The sequence below is a fragment of the Vulpes lagopus genome, chromosome 10 (assembly GCF_018345385.1).
Source record: "Vulpes lagopus strain Blue_001 chromosome 10, ASM1834538v1, whole genome shotgun sequence".
Classification (NCBI taxonomy): domain Eukaryota; kingdom Metazoa; phylum Chordata; class Mammalia; order Carnivora; family Canidae; genus Vulpes; species Vulpes lagopus.
Window position 1 is genome coordinate 84714558 of NC_054833.1, and position 16944 is coordinate 84731501.

The window sequence follows — 16944 nt, forward strand, 5'->3', positions numbered from 1 at the left end:
ACCCCAACCTGGCCTGGCATCTGTGGGTTCAACCCCTGCAAGGGTGGGACTGGCGGGTGTTCATGCCCAAGGCCACATTAGCAGCCAGCTCCAGGTGGCACTGGGTTAGGGCCAGGCCCAAGGCTGGAGGTGGCCTTGAGAGGGACCCGGAGGGGGCGAGCACCCTCCTCGCGTGCCCAGGCGGCGGCACTCGCGGTGCAGGCGGCTCCGGCTCCGGTACCACGGACAGCTCCCGGCGGCTCCTCCCCGAGGCGGGGCGTCCCTGGCGCTCTCCTGGGGCCTCGGGTGGGCGAGTCCTGACCTGAGGAGCACCCCTGGGCGCCCCCACCCGCTGGGCTGCAGGACCTCGAGAGGGGCTGGCGCACCGTCTCCGCCCGCGCTCGGAGCCCCAAACCACTGTTGGGACCTGGCAAGCTGTCCCTGCAGTCTGGGCTGTGCCCCGAGCCCTGCTCCATCCCGGCTGGTGCTGAGCCTGCCGAGCTGGTCTCAGGCTGTGGAGGGAGCACCAGGTCAGGGGACTGAGTGATGGGAGCCCACTGGCTGGTCGCTCCAGGGAGGGGACTGCAGGGCCTGCCCGCCCCTGGGGACACTCTCAGTCCTGCTCACAGAGGGACAAGGAACTGTCCCACCCAGGAATGACCACGGCGCACTAACAACAGGGTCTAAGGGTGGTAGTTGTAGTAAGTCACCGGGCCCTCCTCCTCCAGGCCTGGGAGAGGCCTGTCCAATGGTTTACAGCATCCCAGCCGCCAAGCACCAGAGCCAGACCCGGGACCCCGGCCAGACTTCAAAGGCCCTGACCATGACCTGCCCCTCCCAGGCCAGGCCTGTTTCTCAGCATGTCTGCACCCACCCAGGACGAGACAGGCCCCTCTCTGAGCGTCCTCTGCATGTACCCTCTCACCCCAGGGCACCTCACTCACTGGACACCTCTTGTGGGCCCTCCTGGGGTCCCGGCTGACCCTGCAGGGGGCGAGGATGCCCTCTAGAATCCAGCAGCTGATGCAGGAGGGCCGGTCCCACTGCTCACCCGCTGAGGCCGGCCAGCAGCAGCCAGCACCAGAGCTGTGTGCTTTCACATGCAAGGCTCCAGTAAGTCTAGATTCTTCTGGGGCTTGAAGGGGCTTAGTGAGTCTAGGGCCTGGCAAACAATAGGCACTCAACAAATGCTTGCTGAGTGCATGGCTGTCTGGATCCCGGCTTCACCCTCTCATTAGTTGTGTTCAGGTCCCTGCAGTCCAGTGAGGACTCATGTTTCCCTGTGGGGCCCTCCTCCACCAGGGACACCCCCTGGGTGACTGCTCTCATGCTGAGTCGCTCAAGTGCCTCCAGGATGCTTGCCAGACAGTTCCCTGCCTGAAACTACCTGCACCTTGTCTGAGAGTCAGAGACCAGTCCTGAAGCCTCACTTGTGGGTGGACAAGGGAGTTGGGTGCTCAACGCACACCGAATGTTTGCTTTGGGCTGGGCTGCTGCTGCTCTGGGCACAGTCCTTGGGGCGGGGTGCTCAGCCTATCCCCCAAACTGGTGCTTTGGGGAGTGAAGGGGCAGCATTTGTACTGATGGGGACACTGGAGCTCAGTGGTCACCCCTGGGAAGCAGGCTGCCCCCCACTCTCCATGGGACTCCCGAGCCCACCTTTCGGCAGCCTTGGCTTCTGCTTTTCCCCGGCAGTGCTTCACCCCTACCCCCAGGGTTGTGCGGGATCATTCTCTCCTCCCCAGAGGTGGGGGTCCCAGGTATGGGGTGCTGGGCTGCACTAGGTTCTAGGGACCCCGGTGCATGGGGTACTTGTGAGGGGGTGAGCCCACTGGGCATCCAGCTCCCATCTGTGATGGGGGCATGAGAGAAAGTTGAACAGGGTCCAGCACCCAAGGTTGCCACCAGGGGTACCCCAGCCCACTTGTCCTCCTGACCCCGTTGGACTCCACTCTGGGGGCGTTTCCAGGAGGAAGCCCCGGGCAGCTCATCAGCAGAGGGGTGACTCACGCTGAGGGGCTAAGGAGTTCAAGGGCCTAGGGCAGCCCCACCTGTGTTTGGCACCCTTGCTTTTGTATACTTGCAGTTGCTGAGGATGTCAGTCCCTGAGCGCCTACCGTGTCCCTTGATGGCCAGAGAGGGGGCTCTGGTGGCCAGTGGGGGCCTTACCTTTGCAGATGAGGGTGGTAGGGCCCCCCAGCTTCCTTGGCAAATGTGGGCTGAGACCTACTCCTTCTCTGGCTCTGCCAGCAGCTCCATGCATCCAGCCTCAGTTGCCCTGACTGTACCACGGTGGGTACAGTTCCTCCTGTGAACCTACCGCCCCAGTCTGTGGCCCAGTCTGCTTTGATGCACCACATGGTGGTGGCCAGACCCCAGCAGGCCACCTCTCAGAAGCAGTGTCTCCCAGCACAGTAGTTTCCCTGGCTGAACCATGGTGGTGCTGGGGGGGAGATGGGGCACCCTCTGGCCTTTGTGATTGGGGTAACTCCAGGTCACTGGGGCTTTGTGGGGGGGGCATAGGGATTATGGGGTGAGGACAGGAAGTGTCCTGTGAATCTGAGAACCGGAACATTCTCCATTGTGCCTGGGGGAAGGAAGCATAAGGAGCCTTGGATAGGTCCCCAGAAGCCGGTCAGCTTGGAAACCAGTGGGCACCCCTGTGGCCAACAGCTTTGAAATCAGAGCTGGCCAGGGCCCTTAGGTGGGTGACATGGTCTGCTGGGCACTAGCCCCAGAGGAAGGGCGTCATGTGATCCTCCCTGGGTCAGGGTGCCAGGCTACAGGGACTGGAGCTCTGAGGTCAGAGGGCCCTCCAGCACAGTGGCCATGTCCGGCTGCAGAGCTCAACCCCTCAGACTTGCTGTTCTAGGGAGTTCCTTCGTAAAACTTGAGTGCATACGGGCACCCAGCCTGTCTCAAAATTACATGTTTCTCACCAAAATGTCCAAAAAGCCTAACTTTGGGCTTTTAAGAACTTTGATGCTGCAAATCCCCTACTGCGGCAGATCCCTATGCAGACTGGGGGGTTAAGGTCCAGAGTGGGGAAAGCCAGGCTCGGCGGGGCAGATCTGGTGCCAGTCCCCACTCTCAGCAGCTCCTCGCTTCCTGGACTTTACTGTCCTCACCTGTAAGATGGACATGACGGTGCTAACCTCTGCAGCCACTGAGTCCAGACAGAAAGTCCAGCTGCTCTCCCTGTGCCCAAACTGGCCAGGTGCTGCAAGCAGGTGAGGGGTGCCTGGAGGAGGCACTTTGAAGGACAGTAGAGGGCGAGCAGGTCATGGGTGAGCTGGGGGCGGGACTCCTGACCCGGGTGGGGGCGCGGCGCCCGAGGGTGCTGCCTTGGGGCTAGACTGCAACCCTGCCCTCTCTGCCCCCACCAGTACTCCCCACTCTTGAAGAAGCTCTACTGCCAAATTGCCAAGACATGTCCCATCCAGATCAAGGTGTCCACCCCGCCGCCCCCGGGCACCGTCATCCGGGCCATGCCCGTCTACAAGAAGGCAGAGCACGTGACTGAGGTTGTGAAACGCTGCCCCAACCATGAGCTTGGGCGGGACTTCAACGAAGGTGAGACCTCCAGCCCTTGTGCCCAGCGGCCGGGGTGCCGGGCAGCCTGCGGAGGGGAGGGCTGGCCTCGGACCTCCTGGCTGGGAGACAGCAATGCTGGCAGGATGGGCTCAGCATTTCCCTGCCCAGCCCCATCTGCTCCAGGTGTACCTGGGGCCCAGGGCACGGGTGCAGGCTCCCACAGGACGGCAGGCAGCAGGGCTGCCGGGCCAGGCACTCTGAGGGCACCAGGGTGGCCAGTCGGCCTCAGACCCCCCCTCCCGAGGAGGCCATTGGGACCAGCCCTGTGGTCCCCAGTCTGCTGCGATGTGCCTGCCACAGGGTGGCTGGACCCCAGCTGGGCACCCCTCTGAAGCGGCGTCCCCTCCCGGCAGGACAGTCTGCTCCGGCCAGCCACCTCATCCGGGTGGAGGGCAACAATCTCTCGCAGTACGTGGACGACCCTGTCACGGGCAGGCAGAGTGTCATGGTTCCCTACGAACCTCCGCAGGTAGGCCTGGGGCCCTGCAGGTAGCCACAGGGTGGGGAGCGGCCTGTCCGAAAGCACTCATGTCACTTCAGTCAGCCAACCCACCTGTCCCCAGCGTCTCGGAGTTAAGTTCTCCCATGGAGCAAGGCCCTTGCCCTCACTACCCTTGCCCTGGGCTCCCTGCATTCATTTCTGGCCTCTGGAGGAGAGAGGTAGGCGGGCCACAGGCAGGGCCTGGAGGTGAGAGATGAGGCTGGTGGGAGGTGAGTGGGGTGGAGAGCCCCCATCCAGGCTCTGCTATGACCTGAAGGCAGCAGAAGGTTCTAGGTCTCCTGAGAGAGCCCAGTTGTAGTGCAGAGCTGGAGGTGGAACCAAGTGGGGTGGGAGGCTGAGGGGTGATGGTAGGTGGGCGGTGGGATGGGGGAGAGAGGTGAGGCCTCAGCTGTGCATCCTGTGGGCCATGCTTCCCCAGTGGAGTGGGCACAGTGAGCCCCCATCTTTCCTTTACCTGGCTCTGGCCCCCCCTAGACTGAAATCAGACCCCCGGACCCCATCCTCTACCTGCCCCTTCCCACCTCCCAGACCCCCAGGAAGGGGTGTGACCACCCTGCCTGCCCTCCTTCCCCAGCCCTACTCACCTACCAGAGCTGGCCAGGCAAGCAGGACTCTCCTGCCCCCTGGTGGCTGCCATGTGCCAACAGTTCTGTGAAAGGCCAGGTTTGCCTAAGCCAGAGACTTGAGTTTGATCTCCTGACCCAGGGAAATCATGACGAATGCCCATTTTGTAGTCCTGGGATATAGAAGAACCCAGTCCGTAGTCCTGGGTTCATGCCTCAGCTGTCCACGGACTCCCTGGGAAATGGGCAAATGTGCTGAAGATGTAGGTCCACTCAGATGGCTCTGGTCCGTCCCTCTGCCAGAACAGTGCCCACAGCAAGGAACCCTGTGCACCTGCTCGCCCACACCCAGCCTCCAAGGCTTGACTTCTAATCTGTGTTAGGGGTGATGGCTGGAGCAAGCAGACCACAGGACTCTGCCTCCAAGAGCCAACACAGCACATGGCAGTCAGTGGATGGATGGATGGATGGATGGATGGATGGATGGCCGGCTGGGCAGGTCGATGGGTGGATGGTTTGGATGGTTGGATGAATAGGTGAGTAGGTGGATGGAGGTGGATAATTTTGATGGATGGATAGATGGATGAGTGGACAGAAAGTGGATAGATAGATGGACAAGTAGGCAGATGGGTGGATGGTTTGGATGGATGGATGAGTAGGTATGTGTGGATGAAGATGGATAGAGGTGGATGGATGAATGGAGGTGGATAATTTGCGTGGAGGTGGATGAGTGCATGCAAATGGATGGGTGGATGGCTGGCTGGCTGGCTGGCTGGCAGAGGACCACAATGCAAGGGCTGCCTCCACCCCATGCCTACCCAGAGTCAGGATCTCCCACCTCAGTGGTTTGGGGCCTGTGTGCTGACAACACAGCCGTCCCCCCACTTCTCCTATGTGTAGGTGGGGACAGAATTCACCACCATCCTGTACAACTTCATGTGCAACAGCAGTTGTGTGGGGGGCATGAACCGGCGGCCCATCCTCATCATCATCACACTGGAGACCCGGGAGTGAGTCTGCTGGGAATGTGGGGTGGGGTAGGGCTGGCTGGGGGCTTGAGGCAGTGCTCCTGGGGTCTGGACACGGTAAGGGATGGTACAAGCCCTGGGAAGGGGAGTTTAAGGAGGGATGGACGCCTCCCTGGTTGCAAGGGAGACTTGAGGGGGATCTGGTGTCCCAGGGTGGCTGGGTGCTCAGCCTTCACCCCCAACTCATAAAGACCCCCCCTGTGCGAGGTGGGTGGGGAGGTTGAGCAGGGCTGGCAGGGCTGAGGACAGGCCCCCGAAGCTCATGGTTCTGGCTGTGCCCCCCCAAACCCGCCAGCGGACAGGTGCTGGGCCGCCGGTCCTTTGAGGGCCGCATCTGTGCCTGTCCTGGCCGAGACCGCAAAGCCGACGAAGACCACTACCGTGAGCAGCAGGCCCTGAGCGAGAGCGCAGCCAAGAACGGGGCCGCCAGCAAGCGCGGTGAGTGGGCTGGGCTGGGGTGTGGGGCCGCCCAGGGTGTCAGATGGAGCTGGACCTCCCTCCGGGTGCAAGCCTGCAAGCCATGTGGCCGCCCTGGCTCCAGCTCCACCCAGCATGGTCCCACCCTGGGGGCAGGTATCCCTATGGCTTGTCCTGCCCACCCCTGAAGCCTCTCCCTGCCTCCCCCTGCAGCCTTCAAACAGAGCCCCCCTGCCGTCCCTGCCCTGGGTGCCAATGTGAAGAAGAGAAGGCATGGGGACGAGGACGTGTACTACATGCACGTGAGTGTCCTCCGTCTGCAGAGCGCACGCTGGGGCAGTGGGGAGGGGCCCTGGCCTAACTCTGAGAGCTGAGACCCTAGGCTCTGCAGACAGCAGGCAGGGTGGCCCTGGGAGAACTAGCTCCCAGAGAGCCAGACTGCAGGGAATGGGGGTCCACCCAGTCAGCGACTGTGTGTGCTGCTGCTCCCCCAAATGCAAGAAGTGTCTCTGAGACAGGAAGGATGCAGACCCCTCCAGGGGGACAGTGCGTTAAGGGTCACAGAATCCTGAAGTCTGGCAGGCACAGCACTGCGACCCCAGTTTATACAGCTGTCACGTGGGTCAAACCACCCACAAGCTTTGCCAGGACGGGTCTTCTATCATGTGAACTTGTTTTTTCACTCTCTCAAGAATGAGTCCCTGATTCTCCAAGCCCTGTATGTGTTGGGTGCCCCCACCCCAGCACCCGGAGTGTGTAGAGCCCCAGGGATAGGGGAGTGGGGGTGCTTACTGGGCCCCAGACCTGCCCCTGGGGAAGAGGATACTAGGGAGCTCCGTGAAAGGAGAGATGCTTCGCTGCACCCTGGGGTTTCCCCGAGGCCCCCCAGGGCCCTGTGCAGAGGGTCCTCCTGTCTGTGCTCAGGTGCGGGGCCGAGAGAACTTTGAGGTCCTGATGAAGGTCAAGGAGAGCCTGGAGCTGATGGAGCTGGTGCCACAGCAGCTGGTGGACACGTACCGGCAGCAGCAGCAGCAGCAGCTCCTGCAGAGGCCGTGAGTGCAGCCCTCCAGCCCCGGCCCCCGCCTGCTGACACCTGGTGGGAAGGGCGGAACACGTGCACCAGCAGCACCACAAGTCCCTTCCCCAAGGACGTGGGCGCCCTCAGGACAGGCACCCAGGGCCCCCACTTGGCGTCCCCCTCCCCCTGGGAGCCTTCCATGTACCATGGCCGTGTGAGCCACCCCTCACCGCTCCCAAGGTGGGGGGCCTCCTCCTAAGTATCCGCTGACCGGAAGGGGAGGGGTGGAGGTCAGAGCTTGGCCGCCCACGGGCTGACTGCAGGCTGATTGCAGTGGCAGAACCGGCTCTAACCTCCCTCCCGCCCGTGGCTGGGTCCTGCTGGAGGGCAGACCAGGGGCTGTTGAGCCCAGGTCTGGGTGGGACCACTGGGTGAGGGAGGCCCCCCCACAGCACGGGGCATCATGTGGAAATGACCAGGAGCTGTTGCTGTCTGAGCAGGAGCCACCTGCAGCCCGCTTCCTATGGGCCCGTCCTCTCGCCCATGAACAAAGCACACGGGGGCGTCAACAAGCTACCCTCTGTCAACCAGCTGGTGGGCCAGCCTCCCCCACACGGCTCAGCAGCTGGGCCCAACCTGGGGCCCATGGGTGAGTGGCTCGGGCAGTGGGGGCATAAAGTGGGTAGGGGAGGCCCTGAGGGTAGGTCCGGCTCCAGACCCAACTGCCCAGCTCAGGGCTCCCGATGGCTGCCTCCCACCAGCAGCTGCTGTCCACGGATGGGTGGCACAGCCACAGACAGTCCCCCTGTCCATTCCCTATCGTGGGGAGGTCAGCGCTGTGCTAGCTTCCCAGTTGTGTGAGGCGGGAGACGCCTGACCCGGCTGGCTCTGACAGTCCGGCTTGCCACCTGCTAGGCCCCGGAATTCTCAACAACCACGGCCACGCCCTTCCAGCCAGCAGCGAGATGAATGGCAGCCACAGCGCCCAGTCCATGGTCTCGGGGTCCCACTGCACCCCACCACCCCCCTACCACGCCGACCCCAGCCTGGTCAGGTATGTGGGCTGCTGGGCAGCGTGCAACTGTCTGCCTGTCCTCACGTCCATCCACTGTACCACCTTGAGAATGGACAGAGGTAGAGGAGAGGTCAGGTGTGAGCATGCAACAGGTACTCAGGAGAAAGCACAGCACACAGGGGTTCCCAGAGGGACCTTGGGCGGGCAGGGGTGCCGGGCCATGCAACCGAGCGCCACTCCACCCCGCACTCTCTCCGCAGTTTCCTGACCGGACTGGGATGTCCAAACTGCATCGAGTACTTCACCTCCCAGGGCCTGCAGAACATTTACCACTTGCAGAACCTGACCATAGAGGTAGGACCCCGCTCACAGACCAGAGCCCAGCGCCCGGTCCCAGGGCAAAGTCGGCCTCCACTTTCTGGGCCCGTCGCTCTGTTTCCTGTTCTCGCCGAGGGAGGGAAGGTGGGGCAATCTGGGAAAACCCTGCTTCCTGAGACCAAGCCCTACCTAGTCCCTCACATCTGGCTTCTCACGGAGTCAGCTGCGAGGCCGGCTGTGGCTGGACGTGATCCCCACCCGGGGCCCCGGCAGCTAGACCACTCACTTAGAATAAAGCTATGCTCACAGACCCAGCAGCCTGGCTATTCCCAAAGCCCGGAGAATTGCCAAGGCTGGAAGGGCCTTGGAGCTGGTGCAGCTCAGGGTCACTTAGACGGGGAGAAACTGAGGCCCACAGAAGGCAAGGCACTTCCTTGCCATATGCCCACACCCCTTATGTGTCCACCCCCTATGTGTCCTGGGTTCAGATGGTGCCAGGAAAGCAGCCTGGGCACCACAACCAAGCAGCACGGCTAGTCTCTGGCCAGACAACAATGCCAGCACTGAGTCCCTCCTAAAGTTTGAGAGACCTCACTTGCTCGTAGCCTGGGGCCCCTGGGCTGTACCACTGTCAGCCAAGGGAAGCGCAAGCCTAGAGAGCCCAAGAGACGTCACAGGGATCCCAGCTCAGTAGCCAGAGCCTCCTCAGCCCCTGCTCCCCAGCCTGTTGCTCGGCCCCTGCCCAGGCCCACAGGCCAGAGGTGAGGGCTCGTCGGAGGCACTGGGGCCAGTCGCTTGGACGGCAGCCGTGCCACATATCCACTAATGCCCTCCCCGACCCCGTTCCTCACTGGCCCCTGCTGGGCTGGTCCGGTGCATATTAACCGCCCCTCACCAGTGTCACACCTGTGCCCAGCATGGTGGGGGAGGGCCGCAGGGGCTCAATGATCTGCTCTGGGCCCCACAGGCCATGCCAGAGAGGGCCTCCGTCGGTCACTCTGAGCGTGGTCAGGGTAGCAGGCCACAGAGCCCAGGAATGACTTCACCCCTACACACACATGCCCCTTCTTAGCTCCCCAGTGCCCAGGAGTACAGCCTTGGCTGCTGGCTTCACTGCCAGGTCACAGCTGGGGGGCGAACGGGGACCCCTGGGCAGGGCCTTCAATGGCGGCCCGCCCGTGGCTCTTGCAGGACCTCGGAGCCCTGAAGATCCCGGACCAGTACCGGATGACCATCTGGAGGGGCCTGCAGGACCTGAAGCAGAGCCACGACTACGGCGCCCAGCAGCTGATCCGCTCCAGCAGCAACGCCTCCACCATCTCCATCGGCAGCTCCGGGGAGCTCCAGCGGCAGCGGGTCATGGAGGCTGTGCACTTCCGCGTGCGCCACACCATCACCATCCCCAACCGCGGGGGCCCAGGCGGGGGCTCGGGACCTGATGAGTGGGCCGACTTTGGCTTTGACCTCCCAGACTGCAAGTCCCGAAAACAGTCCATCAAAGAGGAGTTCACGGAGAGCGAGATTAACTGAGGGGCCAGGAGGGCACAGCCCGGGGTTCATGGGACCATGGTGCAGTATTGACCCCGAGAAGCCTTGTTGTGTCTCCTCTTCCTCTTTGTCAGAGACTGCCTCGGAGGCAGGGCCACAGGCTGTGTCCGGGGAAGAGGCCAGGTCCACCCTGCCGGCCCCTGGACGGTGGGACTGGCGTGCCGGGGACCGGAGCCGTGCCTGGGTGTGCCATCCACCACGGGCCTCAGCCTCCTTAGGGCTCTGCTGCTCTCAAGTGAGGTCCTTTGAGATACAAGGACGGCCTCTGCTGATGGACTGCCAAAAAGTATTTTTTGATGGCTTCTGGTTCCTGGCAATGAGCAGCTCGTGATTGTATCTAAAACACGTTTATTTTTGGGTCAATGCTCCAGATCCTGTCTCTGCCCGAGGTGGGTCCCTCTGCTGGACTTGAGGGTCTGTCTGTCTCACACTTCAAAACACTGCAGCTACCTTCCACTTCCTGCCCCGAAAGGAAACCCAGAACTTCCCTGTAATCAGAGACTAGGGGGGAATGTGGATGCCGCGTGCGCTGTCCCTCCCCGGAGGCAAGGAAACTTCTGGTCAGTTGCCACCAGCCAACACTCAGGCCAACACCACTGGCCACAGCCACCTCTCTTCGGTGACCTTCTCAGCACAGGCATGGACAGCATGCTCCTTAGATTACTGGAAATTGTCTATTTGATAAAATGATACCCTTTGTACTTGATGGGTCAACTTTTATTTTGCTTTCATTCATAACATTCCCTTCAGGGTCCAACCTGGTGGCATTCCTGGCTTCTCAGGTCTGTATAAACAAGCTGGACTGGGAAAGCAGAGGGCAAGCCAGGTAGGGGTCACTGCTTGCCCCCCAGATGCTGGGTGGGGCCATGGAGGGGAACACTCTGTCCGCTGTCCCAAGTGGACGGCTCCATTCTCTTGGCCACGTCGGCAAGTTGAGCATAAGGCGGAGGGTGGCCTTTCTCGGGCCCCAGGGAGAGCCCCTCCCAGGCGGAGGGGGCTGTTGGCAGGAAAGTGCACCCACCGGGAGCTCGGAGGAAGGCCCGGTGCTGGGAGGGCTCCTGTCTTTCCATCCTCCCAAGGATGGCACCTGGGCAGGGGGAAGGATGCACCATCACGAGGCACCCCAAGGAGTCAGTGCGCTGGGGGCAGGCATGGGGCTGTTTTCATTTGCAAGGAAACTTGTGAGCCTTTGTGGCCAGACACTGTGGCCACAGACCTGCTGTCCAGGGCAGGACACAGGCCACAGAGAACTGTGGGCAATGGGCAGTGAGGCAAACCCCGTTGCTCCAGGCAGACAGGGTACAGACATACGCCTTGGGTACGGGCCGCACAGCGCTTCCCGAGCCCAGCCAGCTCCCTGGCTGTCCTGGGGGACATCCTGATGTCCCCAAAGAAGCAGGTAAGCCTCCAGGCCAGGGGAAGGTGTGGACATGGCCCCCGTCACCCTCCGGGTTTGTTCTTGCTGCTGTGAGCCCCCCAGAACATGCCTTCCTCCATGGGAGGCGGGAGGGACTCCAGGCCGCATGTTCGGAGGTGCCCGTTCAGGACTCCAGCTTCGGCCCTCTCCACGCTGGACGGAGTGGGTGGTGCAACACCAGCTCCTTCCCTACACTGTTTCTTGTTTCACAGCGTTCAGAGCCTGGCCTGCAGGGCACGGGAGCCCCCCAGGCTCTGGGCCCATCCCGAATCAGTGAACGAAGCCACAGCCAGCGCTACCCCAAGCTGGCTCTCGGGGCGTCTCCAGACCAGAGTGCACCTCGGAAAGTCGTGCCCGGACAAGTCACCAGGCTACGCTTCCATGAGAGCAGTTGGTGCTGACGTGAATGGCTGCGTCTGGGATAACGCACCCCCCCCCCCACCACAGTGCTCTCCCTGGGGACCGCCTGCCCCCGCCCCGCAGCCAGGGCTAACCGGGTTACCTTGCTCACTAGCCCAGAGCTGCCCGTGCACATGGGGGGCTGGTCTCTGCAGGGTACCCACGGCGCTAGAAGGCTGCCGTCACAGGGCCCATGGACCCACAGCTACTGCCGGCTGTGTGCGACTGCCCACGCCCCCATTCTCTCAGGTCACCCCACACCGAGGCCGGGGAAGGTGCACCGCTTGTGCCATTCCACAGAGGAGCAAACAGGCCATGTCCCAGGGCTCAGGCATCAATGCTGGGCTAGAGTCCGGCACTCAGTCCAGCGGCCACACGCTGGGGCCCCCCTGGTGGTGCCGCCTATTCCACCCCCGGTGCTGGGGCCCCATCCCCCAACTCCCTGGGGTCCATGAACCCTGCTGATGTGGCTCAGGCCCAGGTCTCCGTGGCTTTGTCCCCAAGGCACGCTCCCGTGGGTCCGAATCCAGCAGGGAATGCCACGGGGCCCCCACCATGTGCCCCGGACAGGGTTAGTGTGGGGCAGGAGGAGCCCCCAGACATGGAGGGAGACGGGAGGAGGTCATCCCCCCGTGGGGACCCCAGGTCGCACATGCCATTGTGGAACCTTTCCCCCACGGTGCTGGAGGACAGGCACCTCTGGAGAGCGCAAGCCATGGGAATAAAGTGCCCTGCTTAGGGGAACGTGCACATTGACAGGAGCAGCAACCCGTGGGTTCGGAACTCCGGTTCTGCAGAACTCAAAGGTCAGGAACACAGAAACCTCTGGGGGTGGGGCGTTCGGCAGCCGCGAGGAAGCTGGAGCAGCCTGGAAGGCGAGGTCCCGCGTGTCCACCCCGACACTGCTGCCAGCCTCTGCCCGGCCGGCCCGAGATGCCCCCCCACCGTGGCTGTGTACGGCCGAGGCCAAGGCTGGGCTGCTGGGGCCGGGACCGGCAGCGTTGCAGATGCAGGCAGCCGCGTCGGCGTCCGTAGGCTAATGCACTTTAACGCTCTAAGGTGAAAACCAAGCACCACCCGTGTTTTTAATGTAATTGATGCTTCTTCCAGCAGTATTAATGGATCTATTCCAATGATATGAACTTTTTTTAGTAATGTAATCTTGGGAAAATGTGTTATTTTTTTAGCTGTGTTTTGGTGGGAAATTTTGTTTTTGTAACATAATAAAGTGCACGTTCTGAAGGCTGTCTCCGAGTAACTCCGATGAGGAAGACGACAGCACGCGCGGGCGGCTCCCTGGTGTTCCCTGGGATGAGGCTGCGGGCACCCATGTCCTCACACCGCAGCACCCCGGAGCTCAGCGCTGCCTGAGTCACTGCAGCACGGGGGCAGGGGCACGGCTGTCCACACAAAGTCGGGTACCCTCACAGGCCTGACCTCGGCCTCGCCCCCCAAGTGCAGGCCCACGACTGCTCATCCAAGCCCTGTGGGGACTGGTGACCTCAACTTCAGAAAGGTCACACGGGGCCCGGGGAGACCATGAATACCCTCCCAGCTGCCTGGAGTCAAGCAGGTTCACGTTTCTCTGCAAAACTTAGAACACAAAAGACACAGCAGAGAGCTCACATCTCAACTCAGGCCTGAGGCCATGTGGGCTTCACTTCTGTTCTTCCAGTTCTTGGCCTTCTGGATGGAGGCTTTCACGGGCGCTGGGATAGCTCCATAGGGACACCACATGCAGGCAGGCCAGGAGAGGCCAGGGGGGACCAGGAGGGACCAGGAGAGGCCAGGAGGAGCCAGATGGGGCCAGGCAGGGCCAGGCGAGGCCAGGCGAGGCCAGGCGGGGCCAGGAGGGGCCAGGTAGGGCCAAGTGAGGCCAGGTAGGGCCAAGAGGGACCAGGAGGTGCCAGGAGAGGCCAAGAGAGACCATGGTGGAGCCAGGAGAGTCCAGGAGAGTCCAGGTGGGGCCAAGTGGGGCCAAGAGAGGCCAGGTGGGGTCAGGTGAGGACAGATGGGGCCAGGAGAAGCCAAGAGAGACCAGGGCAGTGCCAGGAGAGGCCAGGTGGGGCTAGGAGGGGCCAAGTGAGGCCAGGTGGGGTCAAGTGAGGCCAGGTGGGGCCAAGAGGGACTAGGTAGAGCCAGAAGTCAGACGAGGTCAGGTGGGGTCACCAGGGGCCAGGAGAGGTCAGGTGGGGCCAGGTGTACCAGCCGGAGCCCCAGCCACACTTTTCTGGTTGGCCCCATTCACACAAAACCGAGTAAAACCTGCTCAGCCTTTCCCCTAGAGTTGTCTTGTGTCGCAGGCCCCACTGTGGAGGGCCGAGCAGACGTGCCCTCACTCCATCACTGAGGCCTGCCTCAATCCAAGCACACTGACACCTCTGGACTGGATGGGAAACCAGGACTCGGGTCGTAAATAACAGCAGCCTCTGAGGAATGACCACAGTAATGCTTTTCAGCACAAGGGCACTTTTCCTATCTTCCTTCAGAAACATCTTTTTTAAAGAAGGGTCTGAACAATACAATTACTTTCAAATATATAAACATCTCCAACATGTCTGCTGTGTAACACAAATAGATAATTTGGGTTTAAAGCAGACCTGCCACTTTGCAAGGCACTCTTGTCCTGGGAGCATCCCCGTGACCACCGCACAGCTTCTAGAAGGAAAAGGGGAGGCCTGGCTGCACATTCCATGCCACCCAGGAGAAGGGCGCCCACTCCTCCGCCCGCTGACCTCCGAAGATAGCCTATATGCTGGCACAGATAACAGATGGGCCTACCTGCACGTCAGGATAGGTCATCGTACCACGGAGGAGGTGCTGTGCCTGACTGAGCCGCTCCTGCCCTGGCTCTCCCAGACAACCACTTGGTTTCTAACTACGCTGCAGCTGCCCCAGAGGCCCAGGGAACCCTGTGCCTGCCTCCTGCACCTGACACTAAGTTTTGAATATGCTCCAGACCCTCAGTGCTGCTCCTCCTGAGACAGCTTGCAGGGTGCACCCAGGTGAGCCTACACGGCCATGACCTCCAGGGCCCCACGCCAAGGGGGCTCGAGCCAGCAGCGCCCCTCTGTGCACCAGGTCCCGGCCCCAACCTCCGTCTCCTGGCTCTGCTCCCACACCCTTAAGGAGCTGTTACACCAGGAAGGAAAACCCCTCGGCTGCGGAAAGCTTCACCTCCCCAGTGTCCAGGGAAGGTGGAGCGTGTCACCGTGGATGCGCCTCTTGGTAACAGCCCCTGTGGTGAGGCTATCAGATCCCTAGCTGGGTCCCAGCTTTGAGTTTTGGTGTGATTCGTGGCGTTTCTGTCTGGACCACAGAGGCCTCAACTATTCTGTGTAACAGGTCCACAGCCGATGGGCCAGCCCACCCAAAGGGCCCTAAGGAGCTGCTCTGTGGGGATTGGAAGAGATTCCCTGGATACAGTGTGTGTGCACAGATTCTGGGCAAAGACTAAGACCCCAAATGGAGCCTGATAATCTTCTCCTGGTTAGGGGTGTGGAGGCCACAGACCTCCAGGGCAGGTACCGAGGGGGCCTCTACTCGACACCCCAGCCCTGGCCCAGTATTACTGCCCCTGTCCACTTTGTGCAGGGACGTGTGACTTCACCGGATCCCTGGCATGGGGAAGTCACTGTCATTTTACACGCTTCGGAACTAAGACATTACAGGCACCAGGGTATAGTCACATAACCCTGACAGGGCGCCTACTGGATGGCGTCTGAAACATGTACAAGGTAGACGATCGCTGAGATGGTGCCGAGGCTGAGGCCCACACCCGGATTGCACTTTCACATTACAAATGGCAGATCTACTGCACTGACTAGAACTTGGAAGGAAATCTTGTAGAAAGTCAGCAAATCCAAGTTCTTCCTGTGAACTTCTCCGACCTTGAACGGTTCTTAGATGGTGTCTGCAGAGACACTGTTTGCCACCCAAAGAATGCACACCTGAGGGCAGCATGGTCAGGCCAGACTGGAACTCAGTGATCTGTACCCAGAGCAGGACCTGGGACACCCTACCTACTAGAACGCTTCTGCCCGAACTCTGGCACCCTGTGCCGGGATGCCAGTTTTGTTGGCAACCAGCAAAGGACCACAGGTGTCTCTGAAATAATAACCAATGTAAAGGAAGATCACCCTCAAGAATGACAGTTCCTTAGAGCAGTATTAGAACCAAGGAATGGACCCTAGTCAAAGTTTGGAACACCTGGCTCCTGGCCACAAAGCTTAAGAGAATGAAGATGAATATGTCTTGAGCTCTCACTGCACAGGAAATGCCATCCTAGGGGATCCCTGGGTGGTTCAGTGGTTTAGTGCCACCTTCAGCCCAGGGTGTGATCCTGGAGACCCGGGTTCGACTCCCACTCGGGCTTCCTGCATGGAGACTGCTTCTCCCTCTGCCTGTCTTGGCCTCTCTCTCTCTCTCTCTGTGTCTCTCATGAATAAATAAATAAAATTTTAAAAGAAAAAAAAAAAGGAAAAGGAAGTGCCATCCTGGTGCTGTTCCTTCGTGTGCACACTGACAAACGTGAAGCCAGACCATGTGAGAGTGTCTCTCTAGCCCATCAGAATGAAATTCTGGTTTTTCACACTTGCCCCTGGTGGGTGACCCACAGCCTCTGGCTGTGCAGCACTGGCAGGCATCCCAGCTGACCATCACCCCATGAGGAAACTTCATGCTGATCACAGCAGTACCTGCATCTTCTAAGGACGCCATATGTGGGTGAAAGGATGGTTCAGATGCTACAGAAGTTAATTGTGGCAAATTGCAAAGCTTCTGATACTCATAAAGGCAAGTAAATTTTCTTTAAAAATGTGGCCCCAACTTTATAGCAAACAGAAAAGTGAAAGAAGATAGGAGCTATTGGCTAGTGAAGCTGGCGACCAGAAAAGGAGCACAGAGTGGAGTGGCCCTCTGGGCTCAGCACCCTTAGAGCGGTGCCCACCATGGGGAGGCGCTTGACCAGCAGGAGCTACGAGGACAGCCCTCACAAAACTCTCCCGCCACCTGGCACAAACCTCCAGTAAACGTGCAAATAAATGCTTTCTGCAACCAGATTGCAGAAGCAATTTAAAAATTGCCTGTTGAGGAGCAGCCTGGGTGGCTCAGCGGTTTAGTGCTGCCTTTGGCCCAGGGCCTGATC

General features: G+C 60.7%; 1 protein-coding gene across 2 annotated transcripts in view; it reads left to right on the forward strand.

Moving 5' to 3' along the window:
- Positions 1 to 10659, forward strand: part of TP73 (tumor protein p73) — a 52664-nt gene extending 42005 nt beyond the window's left edge. For both annotated transcript variants that reach the window (XM_041771711.1, XM_041771712.1), the window contains exons 5-14: positions 3366 to 3552; positions 3927 to 4042; positions 5539 to 5648; positions 5962 to 6104; positions 6297 to 6385; positions 7008 to 7135; positions 7602 to 7750; positions 8017 to 8155; positions 8377 to 8470; positions 9626 to 10659. In XM_041771711.1, coding sequence (XP_041627645.1) covers positions 3366 to 3552; positions 3927 to 4042; positions 5539 to 5648; positions 5962 to 6104; positions 6297 to 6385; positions 7008 to 7135; positions 7602 to 7750; positions 8017 to 8155; positions 8377 to 8470; positions 9626 to 9964 — 1494 coding nt within the window. In that variant the 3' untranslated portion in view covers positions 9965 to 10659. The remainder of the gene's footprint in view (positions 1 to 3365; positions 3553 to 3926; positions 4043 to 5538; positions 5649 to 5961; positions 6105 to 6296; positions 6386 to 7007; positions 7136 to 7601; positions 7751 to 8016; positions 8156 to 8376; positions 8471 to 9625) is intronic.
- Positions 10660 to 16944: the final 6285 nt, after the last annotated feature.